The 21,045-nt window shown below is 38.3% G+C and overlaps 1 protein-coding gene across 1 annotated transcript in view; it reads left to right on the plus strand.

Moving 5' to 3' along the window:
• FGGY (FGGY carbohydrate kinase domain containing) overlaps nt 1–21,045 on the plus strand; it is a 741,424-nt gene that overhangs the window by 20,816 nt on the left and 699,563 nt on the right. The window contains exon 2 of the mRNA XM_006879829.1: nt 9,869–9,980. Within this exon, the coding sequence (XP_006879891.1) occupies nt 9,869–9,980 (112 nt within the window). The remainder of the gene's footprint in view (nt 1–9,868; nt 9,981–21,045) is intronic.

Here is a 21,045-nt window from a genome sequence, read left to right on the forward strand (position 1 = left end):
GGAATTTCCTCAATATAGTAAAAAATATATGTGCAAATCTGAGAGCCAACATTGTTCTCAATGAAGAGAGATCACCAACATTGTTCTCAATGAAGAGAGATCAAATGTGTTCCCTTTCAGAGCAGGAACTAGGCAAGGATGCCCACTATTATTACCTCTTCTATTGAATATTATTTTGAAAGTCTTAGTGATAGCAATATGGCAAGAGAAGGAAATAAGAGGTATCCAAATTGGCACACAGGAGGTAAAGTGATCTCTATATGGTGATGATATGATGGTATACCTAGAAAACCCTAAAATCTCAGTGAGAAAACTGCTGGACATAGTTGACCAAGTCAGCAGAGTGGAAGGATTCAAGATCAACATTCAAAAATTAATTGGATTTCTCTACAGTGACAAAGAGAATACAGAACTGGAGCTATGAAAAACAATACTCGTCACAATAGCTAATCACAAGATTAAATACTTGGGAGTAAATATAACTTTGGAAGTAAGAGTGGTATCCACTTCCTAAACAACATGCCTTTGAAAACTCTATGAACTTTGATAAATGTTGATAGTTACAGTTATAGAAAAACTTCTATATAGGGTCACTATGAGTCTTGCTCCACTCAAAGGAAATCAACAACAACAACAACAACAACAACAAATCTAACTAGAAACACAAAGGACCTATTCAAATAAAATTACAAAACATTACTACAAGAAACAAAAAGAGATCTAGAGAAATGAAAGAATATACTATGCTCTTGTACAGAATATTGTGAATCTTGTATAGAATATTGTGAAAATGACAGTTTTACCAAAGGCAATCTACAAGTTAATGCAATCCCAATACAAATACCAATTCTTTTCTTCAATGAAGGGTAAAAGGCAATTTCCAAATACCCCAAATAAGCAAAGCACTCCTTAAAAAGAGAAGCAAGGTTGGAGGCATCTCATTCCCTGATTTCAAATCCTACTACACTGTGATGGTACGCAAGACGGCATGGTGCTGGTACAATGACAGACACAGATCAATGGAATAGAATTGCAAACCCAGAAATAAGTCCATCTACCTATGATCAACTGATTTTTGACAAAGAGATGGGATCAGTTAAGTAGGGAAATGACAGCCTTTTTAACAAATGGTGTTGGCAGAATTGGAAAGCTATCTGCAGAAAGCTCAAGCAAGACTCACACCTAACACCATACACAAAAACAAACTCAATGTGGATTAAGGACCTAGGACTAAAACCAGGGACTGTAAACGTCATCAGAGAAAAGCTTCAAAGAACTCTGGAAGCCCTAATCCACAACATGAACAACTCACAAACATCCTGAAAAACCTAAAACCAGGAGAGACTATAATGTATGAATGGGACTTTTTAAGAATCAAAGCCACAGACTGAGAAAAAATATTTGGTAATGACATATCTGATAAGGAACTTATATCAAGAATTTATATAATACTCGAGCACCACAACAAGACAAACAAGGTAAACAACTATATCACAAAATGGGCACAGGATATGAGCAGACACTCCACCAAAGAAGACATTCAGCTGATCATTATACACATGAAGAAATGTCCAACATCCCTAGCTCTAAGAGAGATGCAAATCAAAACATCTATGAGCTATAATCTCAACCCAGTCACAACAGCAAAATTCAACAGAGCAATAAACATCAAATGCTGGTTGTGGAGAAAATGGAACCCTTATTCACTGTTGGTGGGAGTGTAAAATGGTGCAACCACTATGGAAGACAGTATGATGCTTTCTCAAAAAGTTTAAAGTAGAAATACCATTTGACCCAGCAATTCCACTACGAGGAATATACTCTAAAGAAATCAGAACTGCCACTCAAACAGATATATGCATATATATATATATATATGTTTATTGATAACATACCGATATATGCATATATATATGTTTATTGATAACATATAGATATATGTTTATTGCCGCATTGTTCACTATAGCAAAGAGATGGAAACAACCCAAGTCGCATCAACAAACAAATGGATAGAGAAGCTGTGGTATATTCACACAATGGAATACTATGCAGCACTGAAAATCAGGGAACTCAAGAGATATAATACAAAGTGAGTAATCCTGGAGGACACTTTTCTGAGTGAAATATCTCAGTCACAAAAGGACAAATACTGCATAATGTCACTGTTATAAAACAATACTGACATGTGGGTTAGGGGGATACTAAGAAAAGAGGGGATAAATAATGTATACTGCATTGAAATAGATGAGGAATAGAACTGCTTAAAAAGAATATATGGTTAGATATTATTTGCATGACAGCAATCCAGAATAAGAATTATATAGTAAAATGGATTGGGGGTGAGGAGGATTGTACAACCATGAAAGACTTTATTTTTTTTTTTTAAAGGGAAAAGTGAATTGGGGGTTGGTAGGAATAGAAATCCAAGTTCTGTATAAATTTTGATTAAAATTTGGATTAAAAATAGGGAAAAGATCTGAATGCTCTTGTCATGGATTGAACTGTGTTTCTCCATGTACATGTATGTATGATATAGCTCACCGAAACAGAGGAGGACTAGAAGCATTTACTGCAGAGGGTCAAGGACTGTAGTCTTCAATGTGGATTGAATCTGAACATCAGCAAGACAAAGATTCTCACCACTGGGCCAACTGACAGCACCATGCTACATGGAGAAGAGATTGAAATTGTTAACAATTTAATCTTGCTCGGTTCCACAGTCAACACTTTTGGCACCAGCATTTAGGAAATCAAAAGACAACTTGCATTGGGAAGGTCTGATGTCAAGGACCTCTCCAAAGTGCTAAAGAGTAATGATGTTAGCTTAGGTACCAAGATGCGCTTCATCCAGGCTATACTCTTCACAATTACTTGCAGTGCATCGGATAGCTGGACAAAGACTAAGGATGACAAAAAAACAATTAATGCCTTGGAATTGTGGTCCTGGAGAAGAGTATTGAGCATACTATGGACTGCCAACAGAACAAACAAGCCAGTCTTGGAAAGGATGAAACCAAGTTTTGGTGTAGTTTTTTTTTTTTTTTTTGGTCTGGTTTTTTGTTTGTTTGTTGTGTTTTTAATAAGGCAAGGATTTTGAACCTCCATTTCACATATTTTGGGCGTGTAACCAGGAGGAACCAGTCATTATAGAAGGACATTATGCTTAGAAGGATGGAAGGACATCACAGGAGAGGAAGACCCCATATGAAATGGATTGACACAGTAACAAGGATATTGGGAATTGGTGTATTGAAGTCACTGAGACTGGCTCAGGACAGGGCAGCATAGCACATAAAAACAACATGTTTTAATGTGTAAGCTATGTAATAGTCACCTATAATCTGATAAACCAAATAATTGTAATAGTGATAGTAGAAGATAGTACCCCTTAAACACATCTTTACAATGGATTCATTGTAAAGGGAGTCTCCCAAGTTTGTGACCTGTAGTAACTTTTATATCACTATGTACAGATAAAAGAGGAAATTGGGTTATGAAGTGGAACCTCAGTACCATCAAGAAAGAATTGCCAGGAGTGGAGAGCATTCTTTCTGACTTAGATCTTTTCTTGAGGAAACCCCTCCACACTGGCTAAGGCCAGCATATGTGAACATTGCCGAGGAACATCAGACCTTTCCCTTGGGCTCAAGCTCTGAATTTTGACCTCTTGCTTCATAAGAGGCTAGTTTTGTTTATTAAATATATCTGTTTGTGGAATCTCTGTTATCACAGCACTAGATAAGATAACTAAGACACTTCTTCAGAAGCCAGAATGATGAGACTTCATCTCACATACTTTAGACATATTATATTAGGATGGACTAATCCTTAAAGAAAGACATCAGGCCTGATAGAGGGTTATCAAAAGATAGGAAGATACTAAAGCAGATGAATTGACAGAGTTACTGCCTCACTGGGCTCAAGCAAAGCACCAATTGTGAAGGCGTGTTCTTGTTCCTTATACATAGGGTTTGTGTAAGTCAGAACTGTCTTCCTAGCACCTAACAATAAGAGCAACAACAATTATTTGGGAAAAGAAATGTTATTATAAATCTGTAATTATCAGATGTAGCTTTTTTTAAGAAATATGTTAAATAATAAGAAGTATAATCTAAATTATTAGTCTGACATTGCCAAATAGACAAAAGAGAATTGCCCATTTTAGGCAAATTGAACTAAATTGAAATAGAAAGACACTTTTTGGTTGACGTATATGGTTTAAAAGTTATTGTGATATTTTAAGTTAATGGAATTTAATTATTTTATCTGTGGTGCTTTTTTTTTAAAAAAGGAACAATACAAACAATATTAAAAATAGAAATAATAAATTTATTATTGTATAACTGTAAAAAGATTGGGAACATTTGCTCTGGCATCTATTAACTCCACAAGGGGGAATTGTCCTAATAAACAAGATCTGCAGTACAGAACTTATTCTTATGACCCCCCACACTCTTGTATCTACTTACACTAATTTTAGCACCAGCCCAGAACTCTCACCACTCCACTACTATGTCCCAAATTCATTGTATTGTCCACACAGATCTCAGAACAATACTCATGGTTAAGGTTTTTATTTAGAAAAGTTAGTCTGTAACAGTATACAATTCCTCAGTCAAATCAACATGCTTCCAGACACTTTGACCTTTAGCCTTGTGTTTTAGGTCAGTACAGAGCTCTCATAGGCCTTCCAATTATTGTATCACCTGCCAATCTTAGCAGGTTTTGACAAATTAAGCTCTTCCTCCATTGGGCAGCCTTTCAACGTTAGCTCTGTTTCATATATACTAGTCTCTGGTTCTCCCTTTAGGCTACTGTTGTCCTTGTGTAGGTCCTGGTCTGACTGGCACAGAAATCTCTGACATGAAGGATGTGTGCTGCAGTCTCTATTTCTTTCTCAATAATAGATTTCCCCTCCTCTGCTGCTAAACCTGCTCAATTTAAACCTGATGAAATTGGAAAACTGAAAAATCACAACATAAGATATATATGCATACCCTTTCTACTGTCAGGGTCCTCTCCTGAGTATTGAAGAGCAATGATGTCTGTCTATAGACTAAGGTGCACCTGATCCAAGCCATGGTCTTCACAGTTACTTGCTATGCATCAGACAGCTGAACAGTGACTAAGGATGACAGAAGGATGATATCTTTGAATTGTGGTCCTGGAGAAGAGTTTTGGACATATTATGGACTGCTAAGAGGACAAATGGGTTTGTCCTGGAGACAGTGAAACCAAGCTGCTCCTTTGAGGCAAGGATTTTGAAGGTCCATTTAACTTATTTTGGGCATGTTTCCAGGAGGGACCAGTTCTTGGAGAAGGACATCATGCTTGGAAGGGTGGAAGGACAGCGCAAGAGGCGAAGACCCTGAGTGAAATAGATTGACTTAGTGACTAGGGTAATGGGGATAGGCATGATGGAAACAATTAAATTGACTCAAGATAGAGCAGGGTTCAGAGCTGTTGTACATATGGTCACTATGAGTTTTAAGCAAATCGATGGCATTTAAAAACAACATGCTATATTCCTACCCAGCCATGTGGTGCAAGTAAAAGTTGATAGCTTGAAAAGCCATTTACCATAATATCTTTGAAAATTAGTAGAGAAAAATTGTGTATAACGTTCAACTGGAATTTCTATACTAAAGACAGCTAACAGGCTGGAGATTGAATGATAGAATTTTAATAAGATCAATTATATTCTTTGCATTACCTTCTTAAAGAACATCAACAATGATTATACAGATGGACTTAAATGGATACAAGAATCAGATTGACTGCATTTGAGGGAAGAGTTGATGTTTTTGTGGTTAGGTGCTATTGAGTCTAGTACAACTCAGAGTGACCGTAAAAGCAACAAATCTGAACCTTTTTCTTTTCTGTTCCATTCTCTGACACATGCAAGCCTATTGCTACAGTCACTGTGTCAATCCATGTGGTTAAGAATCTTGCTCTCCTTCACCATCCCTCAACATTTCCAAGCATGATATCCTTCTCCAAGGAATAGCCTCTCTTAGCAATATGCCCAAAGTATGTAAGATGAAGCTTTATCATGTTTGCCTCCAAGGAGTACTCTGACTGCACCCTTTCCTAGACATATTTATTTGTTATTTTGATAACAAATGTGTTATTCAGTACTCTTCTCCAACACCACTGATCAAAGGCATCTGTTCTTCTTCTGTCATCTTTATTCATTGTGTGACTCTCAAATATATACCAAGTGACTGAAAAGACCATGGCCTGAATGAGGTGCACCTTAGCCTTCAAACTGACATCACAACACTGTAATTCAATAATTTGGAGAAGTCCCTGAATACAGACTCCAAGTGCAATTCATCTCCTGACCTTCTGACTGCCAGTACTAAGAGTGTTGCTTGTACATCAAAGTAAGATGAAGTTTTTGACAGTTTCAGTCTTTTCTCCATCCATAATAATGTTGCTTTGATCTTGGCTGAAAGCAGATAGCAACAGAGGAATGTCTATCTGTGTTTTCATTGACTGTGTACAAGCATTTGATTGGGTGGATTACAATAAACTGTGGCTAACTCTGAGAAGAATGGGAATCTCAGCACACTTGGTTGTGCTTATGTGAAACCTATACTTGGACCATGAGGCAGTCATCAGAACAGAGCAAGGAAACACAGCATGGTTTAAAATCAGGAAGAGTGTACAACATGGATGTGTCCTGTCTTCATACCTTTTTAACCTATATGCAGAACATATCATCTGAGAGGCTGGGCTCTATAAGGAGGAATGTGGCATCAGGATTAGAGGAAGACTCATCAATAAACTGTGTTACACAGATGACGCAACCTTGTTTGCGGAAACTGAGGAGGACCTGAAACACTTACTGCATGCAGAGGGTCAAGGACTGCAGCTTTCAAAAATGATTGAACCTGAACATCAAGAAAACAAAGATTCTAACCACTGGACTGTTTAGCAGCATCATGATGGACAGTGAAGAGACTGAGATTGTTTACAGCTTTAGTTTGCTTGGCTCCACAATCAAAACTCTTGGTACCAGCAGCCAGGAAATTAAAAGAGAATTGCATTGGAAAAGTCTGCTGTCAGGAACATCTCCATACTACTGAAAAGCAACGATGTCAGTCTGGAGATTAAGGTGTGCCTGCTCCAGACCATGGTCTTTGCAATTACTTGCTATGCATCAGAAAGCTGGACAATGACTAGGGATGATAGAAGGAGAATTTATGCCTTTGATCTGTGTTGCTGGAGAAGAATATTGAATATACCATGGAATGTTAAGAGAACAAACAGGTTTATCCTGGAGAGGGTGGGTCCAGGCTTCTCTTTGGAGGCAAGGATTCTGAAGCACTTTCTGACATATTTTGGGCATATTGCAAGGAGGGACAAGTCCTTGGAGAGACACTATGCTTGGGAGGGTGGAGGGACACTGCAGGAAGGGAAGACCCTCAATGAGATAGATTGACTCAATGACTGGAGTAATGAGGGTAGGTGTGTTGCAGATGGTAAGGTTGGCTCAGGGTAGAGCAGCATTCAGAGCTGTTGTACATAAGGTTGCTATGAGTCGTAGATTACTCAACAGCAGATCAGAACAACAATAATCATGATGTTGCTTAAGTGGTATTTTTGTTTTCCTGACACTGAGATGCAATTCATATTGAAGGCTGCAGTCTTTGATCTTCTGGGGTAAGTTTTTGAAGTCTCCCTAACTTTTAACAAGCAAGGTTGTGTCAGCTGAATAATACAGGTTGTTAATGAGCCTTCCTCCAATCCTGATGCTGTATTCTGCTTTTTAGAATGAGGCTTCTCAGATAATCTTCTTCTCATACAGATTAAATAGATTTGGAAAAAGAATAAACCCCAGTGCACACCTTTTCTAAATTTAAACCATATATTGTTCCCCTGTTCTCTTCACACAGCAGTCTCTTGATCTAGGTATAGGTTCCCACAAGCACAGTTAAGTGTTCTGGGATTCCCAGTTTTCTCATTGCTAGCAGTGATTTGTCATGAGCCACCCATAGTCAATAAAAGCAAAAATAGTCATTCTTCTGATATTCTTTATTTTCAGCAAGGATACATCTGACATCTCCGTGTTTTTTCCCCAGTCAGTAGGTTTTCTTTTCATCCTGTTGGTAAAAGTTTGACTCTCACAGGGATTTAAACTTTAGAAGGTCTTATTCATAAATTTTACCATCTCCAGATTGTGCCCTGTTCATGAATAAGAAGACTCAATATTGTGAAAATCCTGCCAAAAGCAATCTACATGTTCAAGGCAATCCCAATACAGATACCAAATTAATTTTTCAAGGAGATTGAAAGAAATATTGTCAAGTTTATTTGGAGGAGAAAGAGTCCTTGAATAAGAAAAACACTAAGAAACAAAAATGAAGTGGGAAGCATAGCATTCCCGGACCTCAAAATCTATTACACAGCAATAGTAACCAAAACTGCATAGTACTGATACAATGACAGGCACACAGACCAGTGGAACAGAGTTGAGAACCCAGAAATAGATTTACCTATTTTAGGCCAACTGATATTTGATAAAGAAATCAAATCTATCAAAAGGGCGATGACAACCTCTTCAACAAGTAGTGCTGGCAAAACTAGACTGCTACCTGCAGAAAGCTGCAACAGGATCCACATTTCACACCATACACAAAAATCAACTCAAGGTGAATCAGAGACCTGGGAGTAAAGTCCAAACTGATAGTTTTTAATAAACAAACTGGGATCAAACTTAGAAGCACTCATTCAAAGTATAAAGAGACTGCCAAATACAGCCAGAAATGTATAATCTGAAGAGGATAAAATTGAGGAATAGGACTTTCTAAAGATGAAATCCATGTGTGCATCAAAACGTTTTTCCAACAGGGTGAAAAGAAAATCTACAGTCTGAGAACAAACATTTGGTAATACCATCTCTGACAAGAGTCTCATAAGGAACGTCTACAGAAAACTCCTGGGCCTCCACAGGAAAAAGACTGATAACAATTACAAAATGGGCAAAAGACATGGAAACAGTTATCACAGAGGAAGATATTTGAAAGGCAAACAAACACATGACAAGATGCTTAAAATCACTGATGCAAATCAAAAGCACAATGAGGTACCATCTCATTCTGGTAACAGTGGCAGATTTTAATAGAGCAGCAAGTAATAGATGTTGGAGAGGATGTGGTGAGATAGGAACTCTTCTACATTGTTGGTGGGATTATAAAATGGTACAACCGCTCTGGAAGGCAGTTAAGCATTTCCTCAAAAAGCTGAATATAAAATTCCATATGACCCAGCTATTCTATCCACTACTTGGAATATACCCTGGGGTAATGAGAACTGAGGCACAGAGATTTGTACACCAATGTTCTTAGCAGCATTTATTCACCAACACAAGAACATGGAAATAACCCAGGTGTCCAAACACAAAGGAATGGATTGAGAAATCATGGTACATTCATACAATGGAATACTACGCAGCATACAGGAGCAATGATTTTGTAAATTATTACCTAACTTGGGAGGGACTGTAGAGCATTTTGCTGAGTGAACTAACTCAGTCCCACAAGGACAAATATTGTATAAAACCATTATTGTAGAATGAGTATGAGGATCCATGCAGGGGGGAGGGGATTGAGTGTGGAAGCAGAGGGTGAGGTTGTGCAGGAGGAGGGGGAATTAAGCATAGGGTTGTACAATTTGATGGGTGGGCAGGTGAGGAAAATTGGAATAATCTGTTTTGGAAAAGAATGTATTTGAATTTTGTAACTAAACTAGTATTATAATGAAAAAATACAAAGTGTCACAACAAAACATTATGTATATGAATGATTATATACAGACCAATAAAAAATAACAAGAAAAATCTTTCTTTTTATTTCTAAAACAGAAAGTTGTGCAAGGAATTGAATTAGATAAAATCCGAGGACTTGGATTTGATGCCACCTGTTCTCTCGTTGTTTTGGATAAGCAGTTTCGTCCTTTACCGGTAAACCATGAAGGTAAGCCTATTCTTTACTCTTTTTCTTGGTAATGGGAAAGCCTTTCAATGTGAACTTGGCTGTTCACTCAAAAGGATCCAGTAGGACATGTGATTAGTTGTATGTTTTTTACCATCTAAAGGGACGTTTAGAAGTGACATGATGCTAAATGAGGGGAATACTAGTTCCAAAACTTGTCTAATTTCAATGAGGACAACAGCCAGGATCAACCCAAAGCTGAATCCTATGAGCTAGAGGTCAAGCATTCCTCCACATTCCAATCTTTCTTCTAATCTTCACACTAGTTTTTCCTCTTATGGCATTCTTCTCTTCAGGGTTCGATCATCCATTTCAATGGAGACATAGAACTCACACATCATACTTAGTAGTTAAATGGTTTATTAAACAAGTATAACTCAGGACCAAGATTAGGAAGCATGTAGCCAAAGTCTCCTTTTCAGTGCAAGAAGGCTTTCTCAGTATTTCTTGGTTACACAGTTCTCTCCTTCATCTTGTCTTACATTTTTGTTGTTGCTGTTAGGTGCTGTCTAGTTGGGTATGACCCAAATTGACCCTATGAACAACAGATCTGTAACCTGTCCTCCTATCCTGTGTTATCTTCAGACTTTCTGATACACTAGAGCCCATTGCAGCTCCATCTGTTTGAAGGTTTTCCTGTCCCTCACCAACTCTCTGCCTTTCCAAGCATCATATCCTGCTCCAAGGAATAGCCCCTCTGAGCAACATGCCCAAAATATGTGAGACAAAACTTTAACTTTTGCTTTCAAAGAGCACTCTGGCTGCACTTTGTCCAGGACATATTTGTTCTTTTGGCAGTCCATGGGATGTTCAGTACTCTTTTCTATCATCACAGCTTGAAGACATCAGTTCTTCTGTCATCCTTATTTGTTGTCTAGCTCTCAGATGCATAGTAAATTATTAGACAGACCATGGCCTGAATCAGATTCACTGTAGTCCTCAAACTGATAGCATTACTCCTAAATAGTTTGTTGAGGTACTTAACTGTAGATTTCTCAGTACAATACATCTCCTGATTTTCTGACTGTTGGTACCAAGGGTGTTAATTGTGGTTCCAAGAAAGATGAAGCTGTTGACAGATTCAGTCTTCTTCATGTATCATGATGTTGCCTATCAGTCCAGTGGTAAGAATCTTTGTTTTCTTGACATTGAGATGCAATCCATATTTGATTGACCTTCTGCCACAAATACCCCCACTTTCAGTAAGCAAGATTGTGTCTTCTGCAAAATGCAGGTTGATGAGTCTCCCTCTAATCTTGATGCCATATTCTTTTTCATAGAGTCCAGCTTTTCGAATAATTTGCTTCACATACAGATTAAATAGGTATGGAGAGAGACACAATTCTGACATATTATCATAATTTTAAACCATGTATTGTTCCCTTAACGCTGTTTGCACAGCATCCTATGCCTGGTCTAGGCATAGGTCTTGCATAAGCACAATTAAGTGCTCTGGGATTCCCATTCTTCTCAATGTTAGCCATAACTTATGATCCACACAGTTAAATGCCTTTGCATGCTTTTCATATATCACCAGCAATTTTGTCACAAATCTCTTCTGGGTCTTTCATTTTTGGCGCCATTATTTGATCTAGGTTTGTCATTATTTTCAGTGTTAGAGTGTCGATCTGTGATTATAGCTCCTTAGGGTCCCTTTGCCCCTTCTCTATGTTTCTTCTATTTCTCCTTCTTGCTTCTATTTTTATGTGAAAAATCTCTGTGGTTTTAACGGCATACATACACAAACAAATTTTTAAAACATGACCACAAACTGACCAGTTCCTTCTCAGTAGGTCACAGACACTTGGTATGCATAATTGTTATTAGGTAGCCTTGAATTGACTCCAGCTCCTATTAGCCATCTAAACAGCAACAATCAAAACCTTGTCCTATCCTGCACCTTTCTCGCAGTCTTCGCCATGCGCACATGCCTTGTTGTGGTCATCTTGACAAGCCATCTTTTTAAGGGTTGTCCTCTCTTTTGCAGACACTATGTCTTTCTCAGTATGGTGTCCTTCTTGACTGGCCCCTTCTGACAACATCCAAAGTATGTGAAATGCAATTTCACAATTCTCTCATGTAATGATCACTTTGTTTGTTTGCACTTTCCTCCAAGACAGATTTGTTTGTTCTTTTGGCAATTAATGGTTTGCATAGTAGGGCTCAGATAACTTCATTTGCATAGTCTGTTGACCAGTCCATACAAAGTGCATGCCAATCACTGAGGAGACTGCAGCTCAGGACCAGAGAAAAAGAATTAAATCATAGCTTATTTGCAACTTACCCAGGGAATATTATTTAACTTCAGCCAAATAAACCCTCTGAGACAGAAAAGTTAATAATCACGAATTGGGTGGGGGGGATATCACTCTCTCTCTCTCTTTTTTTTAAGAACCAAGGCAAAAGACAAAAAAAGGAAACTCATTTCATCACAATTGTGGAGGTCAGAAATTATGTTACAGTGGTTAAAAACTCAGTGAACATGTAGTTAGAGTAGGATGGAGTGGGAGGTGAGGTGAGGAAGAGTCTGACTCCATAAATTGCCAAGAGCTACAGTAGAGGATCCAATTAACGAAGGACATGGAATCCTTAGTTTGGCACAAGTAGTTTTTGTTTTTAATTGAGATTTTAATGAAAGTTTATAGAGAACTTGGATTTCTATTCATTCATTGTTGCACTTTTCCTCCCTGAACTTACGCCCCTCCCCAGTTCACTTTTCTCTTAGGAAGAAAAAAAATTCATTCATTGTTATACAGTCAGCCCCCCCTCAGTCCACTGTACTATGCAGCTCTTATTCTGGTCTCTTGTCATGCCAATAATACCTAATCATATGCAGAGTAAGTAGCTTTGAATTAAGTAAGTAGAGAATGTCAGTGCATGTGTTTGTTTTGTGCATTATGCTTCTGCCCCACATACATTTGTGTGGGTTAGCCAAGGTCATTGACAGGAAACTGAATAAGGCAGACAGGACCATAAATTGGTACATAATTTGGAAGCAGATGACCTCTCTCTTTTCAATAGCTAGACCAAACGCCATTCGCATTTTATGATGTATTAACAGACACTTGTGACTGTAATATGTTGTTGTTGTATGCCATCGTCTCTTGCGACATATAGAGACCCAATGCACAATAACTCTGAACTCTGTCCTGTCTTGAGCATTCTCACTGTTTCTGACATCTTTACTTCCTTTACACCAGTTACTGTGTCGATTCATCTCATCCAGGAGCTTTCTCTCCTACACTATCCCTTCACCCTTCCTAGCATGATGTCCTTAGTAGGTCAGAAAGAACTAAATCCTTTCCTCCAAGGACTTAGCATCTCCAGGAAAGATGTATTTATTCTCTTGTCAGTCCCTGGTATGTTCAGTACTTTTCTTCAGCACCACAACTCATCCTTAGTTACTGTCTAGCTCTCTGAAGCATACCAAGCAATTGCAAAGACTATGGCCTAGATCAGGTACACCTTAGTCTCTAGACTGACATCGTTGCTTTTCAGTACTCTAGAGAGGTCTCTGACAACAGATTTTCCCAATGCAGTTCATATTTTGATTTTCTAACTGCAAGTGCCAAGAGTGTTGATTGTGGAGCCAAGCAAGCTGAAATTGTTAATGATGTCAATTTATTCTCCCTCTATCATGGTGCTACCAATTGACCTTGTGGTGAGAATCTTTCTTTGTCTTCTTGATGTTGACTTTCAATCCATATTGAAGACTACAGTTCTTGACTTTCTTCAGTTTCAATGAGCAAGTTTGTGTCATCTGAAAAATGCAGGCTATTGGTGAGTCTTCCTGTAATTTTGATGCCACATTCCTCCTCATGAAGTCCAGCCTCCTGAATGGTCTGTTCTGCATGTAGATTGCAAAAGTATGGATACAGGACACATCCCTAACACATAGTGTTTTCTTCTCTGTGATTTTAGACCCAGGTATAAGGTATTGGGTTTTTTTGTCTGTTTGTGTTTTTCTGTGTGTTAGTTTTTTGTTTTGTCTTATTTTGTTTGGATGTGTTTGTGTGTGTGTGTGTGTGTGTGTGTGTGTGTGAGTGTGAGTACAACCAAGTATTCTGGGATTTTCATTCTTCTCAATGTTAGCTACACTCTTTTGTGATCCACACAGACAAATGCCTTTGCATGGTCAGTGAAACGCAGACATTCTTCTGGTACTTCTGCTTTCAGCCAAGATCCAGCTGACATTGGCTATGATGTCCCTAGTGCCACAGCCTCTTCTAAACTCAGGTTCTATTTCTGGTAGTTCTCTGTTGATGTACTGATAATCTTCAGCAGCATTTTGTTTGCATGTGGTATTAATGATATTGTTTGGTAATTTTCATACAGTAAGACCGTCTTTTATTTTGAAAAGGGAATAATCTCTTCCAATCATTAGGTCAGCTAGTTGTTGTCCATATTTCTTGGCATAACCTGGTGTGCACATCCAGGGCAGCATCTGTTTGATAAAATATGTCAGTTGGTATTCCGTCAGTTCCTCGGGCCTTATTTTTTTCTAGTATCTTCATAACAGCTTGAACTTACTCCTTCATCACCATTACCTCCTGATCATATGTTGTTTCATGACATTCTTCTTTGTCAGTCAAAATTGTTTGGTATACTAACTCTGTCTACTCCTTGTATCTTATTTTGATGCTTCCTGCGGTCATTCCATAACATCCTTAACTATTGCAGCTTGAGCCTTCAATTTGTTCTTTAGTTCTTTCAGCTTAAGAAATTCTTAGCAAGTTAATCCCTTTTGATTTTCTGAATCTAGCTCTTTGCATATTTCATATTTCATACTTTGGTTTGTCTTCCTGAGCTGTCCTTTGAAATCTTTGGTTTAGCTCCTTAATTTCCTGATATTGTCCTTTTGCTTTGCCTTCTCAGCATTCTAGTGCAATACTCAGAGTCTCTCATGCCATCCATTTCAGTCTTTTCTTCCTCTTTTGTCTTCGTAATAATTTTTTGCATTATTAAGGAATGAGGTTCTTGATGTCCTTCCACAGCTTGTCTGGTTTTCGGTCATTAGTCCTCAAGGCCTCAGATCTGTTCCTGAGATGATTTTTAAATTCAAGTGGGGTAGACTCAAGGTCAAAGTTTGGTTCTTAAGGATCTGTGTTCATTTTCTTTACCTACAACTCGAATTTGCAAATAATGAGTGTTTTATAATCAGCACAAGGCCTAGTTGTCATAGCTGATATTAAGTTTCTCCAGAGATTCTTTCCACAAATGCAGTCAGTCTGATGCTTGTGTAGACCATCAGGTGAGGTCCATGTGTATAATCACTCTGTATGTTTCTTATAAAATGTATTTGCAATGAAAAAATGATTTATTATAGAAAAACCCAACATTCTTTCTCTAGACTCATTTCTGTCCCCAAGTCCATGTTTTCTGGCGACTGATCCTTCTTCCCTTTTCCCAACTTTTGCGTTCTAGTCACCTGTTATTACTAGTGCATCTTGGTTGCATGTTCAATAGATTTCTGACTGTAAAAGTTGGTAGACATCGTCTATTTGGCTCTGGTTTTTTGTTGCATATATTTGTATGATAGTGCTATTAACAAGTCTTCCCTGTATGTGTAAAGATATCTTGTAACTCACAACACTGTATTTCAAGGTAGAATTAGAAATGATCTTTTAAACTATAAATACAACCCCATTTTTACCTCACTTTTTAAATCCCGGCATAGTAGAACATGTGGTTGTCTGATTCAAAATGTCCTATGCCAATCCATCTTATTTCATCAGTGCCCAGTATGTCAGTATTTGTGCTATTTCTTCCTTAATGATATCCAATTTTTCTGCCTTCATACATCTCAAATTCCATGTTCCAGTCACTTGTGTCTGCTTGCAACTGTTCCTCATCCTTTCTGTAGAAGGCTTAGCCTCCTGTGCCATATCCGCAAGTCTAATCTAAATGTGTTCTTTTGTACATAGGGTCTTTGAAGGCCTGTTATTTCACAAGTGAATGGCCAATCCTACTTTTTACTGTCCTACTTTTGATGCTCTACTTTACAACCAGATCTTAAAGACAAGAATTTTACCCAAGAAAAGCAGATGAAAGACCCTTGCTGATTACACAACTAACAGACTCACTTTCCTCTTCAGTGCATGTCCCCATGCCCCCATCTCTTTGTCCAGCCAGCATCCCTATCTGTTTCCTTGCCTCATCCTGCCCACCAGCCCTTCTCTTCCCTCTCCTGTAACTAACCCAATTGGATGGCTCAAACCTCGGGACACTTCAATTTATTGCCCCATGATGTTGGTGTTTTGGGCAGCACTGAGAAGGGAGGGGTGGCTGATGGCATCAGAGGCATATATAATATTTGCTTTTGTTTTATGGGTTATGCAGAAGCATTTGGATATGTGGATGACTCATAACAAATTATAGACAACATTGAGGTGGATAGGAGTCCCATTCTTAAGTTTGCTGTGACCTTGATTAGAAGATTTATAGTAATGACTATGGGCCCATCTAATTTTTTAAATTTTAGTATAGATAAAATTATAGATTCTGTAGACTATTAATTTTGTGTATTAGTTTCTTCTCTAACTCTTTGGTTTCTTTTCTCTATTATTTTTGAAAGTAGAAACCAATACTGTATCTTAGATGACTACAAACAAGCTTTTAAGACCCCACACACTGCTCACTAAACTAGGTCATTGAACATAACTTTATGAACATTATTGTGCCAGTTGACTGATTTTACTTTCAGAATATGGCTCTAATCCTTCAAACTAGAAAACCAATTCCGCAGGCTTTTGGCCATGTTTAAGATGTGTCTGTAACTGTGTAGCAGCACCTTTCTTAATTGGCAACTGTGACAAAAAAGATAAAAAAACCTGGGACATAGTGTAATTAGAGTCAGACAGGGACCACATCTCTTTGCTACTATTGAACTATGGCATCTTGTATGAGTAACTTAGCTTCATTTTTCTTCTCTGAAAACCTGGCATCATCAGTGGTAGTTTTCGTTTGAGAGTCATATTAGAGCTAGCAACTCACTTGGCATTTTTTTTCTCTTTTTTATTTTTTGGCATTTCTTAAGCTAAAGGAACTAAAGAACAAATTTAAGCTGCAAATTGCAATACTTAAGGATGTTACAGGCAGAATATTGAATAATCCAGGAAGCATTGAAAGAAGATGGAAGGAGTATACAGAGGCACTGTATCGAAAAGAATTGGTTGACACAGAACAATTTCTTGAAACAATGTAAGCTCAAGAGACAATGGTGATGAAGGAGGAAGTGAAGGCTGTTTTGAAGGAATTGGCAAAAAATAAGGTCCAAGAATGGAAGGAATACCAATTGACATATTTCAACAAACAGATGCTTCCCTGGACATGCTCACCAGGTTATGCCAAGAAATGTGGAAGACAATTACCTGGCTAACTAACTGGAAAAGATCCATATTTATTCCCTTCCGTTCCAGAAAAAAAAAAAAAGACCCAACAGAGTGTGGTAATTATCAAACAATATCACTAATATCACACACAAGCAAAATTCTTTTAAAAATTATCCAAAAACAACTGGACCAGTCTATTGACAGAGAACTACTAGAAATAGAAGCTGGGTTTAGAAGAGGTCATGGCACTAGAGACATCACCAGTGTCAGATGAATCTTGGCTGAAAACAAAGAGTCTCAGAGAAATGTCTGTGTTTCACTGACTATGCAGAGGCATTAGACTGTGTGGATCACAACAAACTGTGGCTAACTTTGAGGAGAATGAGAATCCCAGAACATTTGATTGTGCTGATTTGAAACTTATACTCAGACCAGGAAGCAATGCTCATAACAGAGCAAGGAAACACTGCATGTTTCAAAATAATGAAAGGAGTGCATCAGGGATATATGTGTCCTGTCTCTATACCTTTTCAATCTATATGCAGAACCGATCATTCAGGAGTATGGACTTTACGAGATGGAATATGGCATCAAGATCAACAACCTACATTACGCAGATGGCACAACATTGCTTGCATGAGAAGGACCTGAAGTGCTTGCTGCAGAAGGTCAAAGACTATAGTCTTCAATATGGATTGAAGCTCAGCATCAAGAAAACAAAGATTCTCACCACTAGGCCCATTGGAAGTGCCGTGATAGATGAAAAAGAGATTGATGTTGCTAACAATTACAGCTTGCCTGACTCCACAATCAACATTCTTGATACCTGCAGTCAGGAAATCAAAAGATGAATTACATTGGGAAAATTTGCTCTCAGGGACCTCTCCAGAGTACTGAGAAGTAATGGTATTAGTCTAGAGACTAAGGTATAGTTTATCCAGGCCATGATTTTTGCAGTTACTTGTTATGCATCAGAGTGCTGGATAATGACTAAGGATGAAAGAAGAAGAATCAATGCATTTGAGTTGTGGTACTGGAGAAGAGTCTTGAATATACCTTGGACCACCTAGAAAACAAATAGATCTGACTTGGAGAGGGTGAAACCAAGTTTCTCCTTGGAGGATAGGTATTTGAAGCTCCATCTCACATACTTTTTGGGCATGTGGCCAGGATGGACTGGTACTTAGAGAAGGATTTCGTGCTCAGAAGGGTGAAGGGACAGTGCAGGAGAGGAAGACCCCAGATAAGATGGATCAATTCAGTATCTGGGGTAATAAGGGTAGGTGTGTCAGAGTCAGTGAGACTGGCTCAGAATAGGGCAGTCTTCAGACCTGTTGTACATAGGGTCACTATGAGTTGCAGGCAACTTGATGGCACATAACAACAACAAAACAGCAACTAAAATGTTTAGAAAAGTTTCTTCCTTTAAGTTATGATTTCCTCAAGCTAAGAGAATGTGTTCTAGTCCTTAGAACGGGATTATTGAAAATGTATTGGCTCTGGAAGGCAGTTTGCTGCTTCCTCAAAAAGCTCAATATAGAAATTCCATATGACCCAGCTATCCTATTGCTTGTAATATACCTTGAGAAAATGAGAACTTAGGTTCAAATGGAGATATGCACATCAATGTTCATAGCAGTGTTATTCATTATTGCAAGAACATGGAAATAGCCCAGATATCCAACTACAATAGAATAGATTGAGAAACGATGGTACATTCACACAATGTAATATTATGCAGAATGCAGGAGCAATGATTTTGTAAATTACTACCTAATATGGGAGGGACTGGAGAGCGTTATGCTGAGTGAGCTCACTCAGTCCCATAAGGACAAATACAGTATAAAACCATTATTGTAGAATGAGTATGATGATCCAAGCGGGGGGTAGGGGGGTGGGAGCAGAGGGATGAGGATGTGTGTGTGTGTGTGTGTGTGTGTGTGTGTGTATCAGGGAGTTGCACAATTTAATGGGTAGGGAGTATCAAGGAAATGGGAAAGATCTGGTGTGAAAAACAGTGTATTCGAACTTTGTAAATAAATCAGTATAAAAGAAAAAGAACATGGAAACAGCTCCCCTCCAAGAAAGTGTTGATAAGTATGTGAATCAATGAATGATTAGTGATCTCTGAATGAATGAGGATAAAGATGAGCACCTTTGTGTGTGCGTGTTCATCATGTGTATATATGATGAACAAAAAAGACCCCTCCGTCCAGCAGTGACAAGCTTTCTCTAATTGGGAGGCTAGTCAGGCATACAACTCCTTTTTAGCTTTATTTTAGTAGAGCCTCGATGATGATCTGGTGACATGTTAGTGACGCTGTGGGAGGAATTCTCAACAATAAGTGGAACTTGAACTGTTTATAACTGTATGATTAAAAGACTGTCTGACTTCTAACCTGCTAGAGTACATGTCTTTGTTTTATGTTTGTTTGATTTTGTTTTTATTATTTTGCTTTGGGTGTACACTAAAACCAACTGGTAAACTTTTATAATTAACAGTTACTGACTCACATTCCTAAAATTTATATTACGTTTATTTGTGTGAGTCTAAGACATTGGCATTTTAAAGAGTATCCCCTGTAATTGTAGTTTTGAGTAGTAACTGGCCACAGATGAGTGTTGTTCTTGTTGGGTACCATGCTGTTGCCTCCAGTTCTACAATGTTCTGCTGATTCTGTTGTTCTATAAAGAACAGAAGGAAACCCTGCTCACTCCTGCACATCCTCACAGTCTCTGCTCTTTAGCCCGTTGTTAAGTCATTGCTACAGTTCATCTCGATGAGGGCTTTCTCTCTTTTACTGACCCTCTACTTTTCCAAGCATGATGTCCTTCTCCAGGAACAGACTCTTCCTGACAACCTGCCCAGTGTTGGTGATGTCTCACCATTCCTCCCCCACCCCTTTTATAACCATAGAGCACAGTGCTTTGAGTGCAAGAAATTGTGGTTTGAGTCAAAGTTTACCAAGCATATTGATTTTTTTTTAAAAGAAAAAGCCGATAGCTTCCATTACAATGCACATAACCTGTGGTCATCCATTTATTCCATGTTGTCTTCCCCTGCACTTATGTTGTTGTTGTTGTTAGGTGTCATTGAGTCAACTAAAAGTCATGGTAGACTGTAAACAGTAAGCCTGAACTTTGCCCTATCCTGAACTAGCCTCATTTTTTTCTGATAGGCTCAAGGCCATTGTTACACAGACTGTGACAGCCCATCTTATTGAAGATTTTCCTCTCTTTTTCTTGCCATCTCTGTTGCTCAGCATGATATCTTTTTCCAAGGACTGGCTACTCTGGCCAACATGCCAAAAATATTTGAGACATAATTTCACCATCCTTGCCTCTAAGTAACACTCTGGCTGTCCTTCCTCCAAGACAGACTTGTTTGTTCTTTTGACAGTCCGCGGGAAATTCAGTAGCATTCACCCGCACCATAGTTCGAAGGCATTGATTCTTGAATGCAACTTGAACTTCTCCCTTCCATACCATTGGTTCTTGATCATGTGCTCCTTCCTCATTTCAGTGTTGACCAGTTATTTTAGGTACAGTGACTGTGTGTGTTACTTTTATCTCCTTCGGATGCTTCTTGCATCCTTTAAGATTTTGTCTGTAGAACTCATCAGTATTGCAACTTGAGGCTTGAATTTATTCGTCAGTTCTTTCAGCTTGAGAAATGCCAAGGGTATTCTTCCCTTTTTTATTTTATAACTCCATCT

The sequence above is a fragment of the Elephantulus edwardii genome, unplaced genomic scaffold (genome assembly GCF_000299155.1).
Source record: "Elephantulus edwardii isolate Elephantulus edwardi_28Jun2011 unplaced genomic scaffold, EleEdw1.0 scaffold00005, whole genome shotgun sequence".
Lineage (NCBI taxonomy): Eukaryota > Metazoa > Chordata > Mammalia > Macroscelidea > Macroscelididae > Elephantulus > Elephantulus edwardii.